This window comes from Mastacembelus armatus, chromosome 14 (assembly GCF_900324485.2).
Source record: "Mastacembelus armatus chromosome 14, fMasArm1.2, whole genome shotgun sequence".
NCBI classification, from domain to species: Eukaryota; Metazoa; Chordata; class Actinopteri; order Synbranchiformes; family Mastacembelidae; genus Mastacembelus; species Mastacembelus armatus.
Window position 1 is genome coordinate 10,147,954 of NC_046646.1, and position 3,496 is coordinate 10,151,449.

General features: G+C 36.7%; 1 protein-coding gene across 1 annotated transcript; it reads right to left on the reverse strand.

The window, feature by feature from the left end:
* Positions 1-1,827: 1,827 nt before the first annotated feature.
* Positions 1,828-2,769, reverse strand: LOC113143063 (olfactory receptor 4E1-like). The gene has a single exon (XM_026328524.1). It carries the CDS (start codon positions 2,767-2,769, stop codon positions 1,828-1,830), a length of 942 nt encoding a protein of 313 aa, XP_026184309.1.
* Positions 2,770-3,496: the final 727 nt, after the last annotated feature.

Consider the following 3,496-nt stretch of genomic DNA (forward strand, 5'->3'; position numbering starts at 1 on the left):
AACCACCTCTACTTTTACTGCACTTTCAACCTTGCTTACCGTGCAGGAGCACAAAGACTAGGTGTCCCTCTCATTTAAAGATGAAGGCTGTCTCAAAAAGCAAAAAAAAAAAAAAAAAAAAAAGCAAAAAAAAGATGTCTGGTTTCATTTAAAAAAAAAAAAAAACAAACAAACTTGTAGACTCACAGGGTTTATGGCAAATAAGCACTTTGTGTTCGTGTCAAAGACTTGTTGAGGAGCTTTGTAATTCATTGCTCACCTGCATGGCCACCTCCCCCTTGCTTTTGTTGAATCGTTTTATGCTGGAGTTGTGTACAGGCGCTCAATAAGGTTTGATGGAGGAATTAAAAACAAATCTATTTTGGATGTGCACAACATTTTGTTATGCATGTGTGTATGATTAACGGGTCTATTTGTTCCATGAGTGTACAGGGTGTTAAACATATATATGTGTATATATATATATATATATATATTTAATATTACATCACCTTGACAACAGTGACTACACAATGTTTTGGGGCACTGAAACAAATTGTAAATCCAGTGCTGTGCCTCAGTGGTTGTGAATGTACATTGTACTTTTCCCAGAGAGATGAGAGAAGATATAGAAATTATTCCTCAGAACAGGGGCGCAAACATACGCTTGGCAATAATGAGCTCGTATTGTAAATTACAAAGGAATGATCAGAATAGTTGTCTATTTTTGTATGCATGCTGTCTCCATGATTGTTTGTAAAACAGTTTTGTATTTCTGAGTGTGTTTGGTCAGGAGAATAGTGGTGTACACTCCCTCTCACATTATGTGTTTTTAAGACTTATTTTACAATTTGCCCCAGAAGAATAGATTTTTTTTTTTTTTTTAAGTGTTCACCACACAAAGAGAAATAGCTGTATTTATTAAGTGTTTAATGTACAAGCATGCATTACAATAACACGTTACCATGCCATTTGAAATGTATTGACATTGCACAATATTGCAGCTACATTACTTTTTTTTTTAATTAAAGTATGGCATGGGCACACGTAAGGCCCATTGTAAAATGTGTCTTCTTTCATGGTCAACTTTAAATTAAACAATTTTTTTCAGGGCAGGGAGCAAAACAAAGATTGACTCAGTGGATGATTTATATCCCTGTAACTCTAAAACATTTGCAGACGTTTTTTGTCAAGAGCTACAAATTTAGTGCAGAATTGTCTTGGAACTAGTGTTTCTAGACATGTTAGAAAGCTTTATATTCAGTAAATTCCCAGATGACAGTGTGTAATTCTGGTTACCAGGAACCTTTTGGCTACAAAATGTGAGAAATAATTCTCCACATAGTCTGTCAGGCTTTTTTTAAAAAGGAAGAAATACAACAGCTGACCACCTATTGTTGTCCCGTTTGACACACAGAAAGGCCCAAACACGTTCAAACAGGATTCAAACCCAGAATCTTCTTAAGTAAGAAATGCAAACAGGATAATAAAAGAATGGATGATACTAAATATCTCAAGCAATGACTGAAATATATATATTTTTTATTAATTAATGCAAATATATATATATATATATTTGTATATATGTATGTATATATATAATACAAAAAGGAACCTCTGCACAATATTTTCCACCTGTTAAATTCAATAGTATATACAATCTTTAATAGCTGTCATGGCAAAAACATGACAACTATTGGTCAGATCTTGATTTTATCAATGAGACAGCAAATGTGGTTAAACTGGAGAGGCAGAGGTATCTGTACATGTCATGTGTTTCTGATGGCATCCGTTTTCACAGCACCATACAGTATATACACTGTCTGAATATACAGTAACAACAACCCTCTACATTTTTTGGACTTGCCTACTTTTTCTGCTGAAAAGCCTGAGCAGTCGCACTCTTATGACCTGAATACTCAAACCATAGATTGCTGGATTGAGAATCGGTGGAAATATCAGGAAGTACAGAGATAAAAACAGCCTGGCGGGGTGTGGCAGGTGGCTACTGTTTAATCGAGTTTGTGCTATTTCAAACAAGCATCCAATAGAGTAGTTAATTACTGCTAACAAATGAGGGGTGCAAGTCCGGAGGGCTTTGAGCTTGGATTTTTTGACTGATAATATACATATCCTCAAGATGTGTGCATATGAATAAAAGATCATCATAAGCTGTGGGAGTGTATATAGAACTACAGACAGTAGCCCGACTATGTTAAGAATAGATGTGTCTGTACAGGCAAGTTTAACAAGGGAATAATTACTGCAGTGCACTTTTTCTATCTTTCGTTCACAAAACCTAATCTGCAGGGTGAAAATGAAGACAGAAAGAAATGCCAGCATGGGGTAAAGCCATGTGAAAACAATAAGTTTGCCAAGTCTTTGTGACATGATTGCATGATATGGCAGCGGGTAACAAATGGCCATATACCTGTCATAACTCATCACTGCTAAAATCGTGAATTCAACGATGGCATATGTGTGTAGAGCAAAGATCTGTGTCTGACAAAGCGGTAGAGATATCTCGTATGAATGTGACAGCACCTTGCTCAGTATTGCCGGCAGCAAAGCAGTGCTCCCATACAAACCATTCACAGCCAGGTTACACAGCAATAAATACATCGGCTCGTGCAGTATTTTTTCATGATAGACCACCAGGAGCAAGGCGACATTTTCAGCGACAATGATTACATATATAATCAGGAAGATGAAAAAGTACACTGACTTGTAGTTCTCCATTTCATAGAAATCAGACAGATAAAAATATGTTACCTCGGAGAAGTTTCTCATGCTTACACGTGCAAGTCATGTAAAGTGCAGTAATTAGCAATCAGAGGTGAAATATGTTTTACCACTGTGCTCGCCACCCCCCACCCTCCACCCACCTGTGTTGAACGGCACTAATTAGTACTTATACTTTTCACATTTTCTTCTCCTGTGATTTGATGTCATGTGTTCTTTCTTACATGCCAGTGTTTAATCATGTGTCTAATCCATGTGTGAGAGGGAGGGCATGGCACCATGAATCTGTTTACTTTCTGCATGAAAAATAAAATTATTTGGACATTAAGGTTAGTTCCAGTAAGAAAATTGAAAGTGTAAACAGCAGGTCAGTTAAACCTGATCTAGGACTCATTATGAAAATACGCCATCAAGTACATGGACATTGTTATTTAACGGTTGTAAAATTTGAGTTGTCTTTTATAAAAAGTAGTTTCTCCTTCAAACACAGGAGCCCTCACAGTGTGGGATGAGATATATGTCACCTCTACAATTCGTTTTCACCTTTGTGTCAATTTGTCCTTTATGTTTGGCCTCATTATGGCCCCATTTCACAGTAGTGGAGCCTCTCTCTGTATCCTGTCACACAAGCATCTGCTACACATCAGCTTAATCCTCATTAGATGTACAACTTTCTCAGAAGCTGAACATTCTGGTGGAAGCTGCTGCTACTATTAAACAATGTGTTACTGTGAATACACACAACAAAACACTTTTGTATTTTACACTCTCTGTT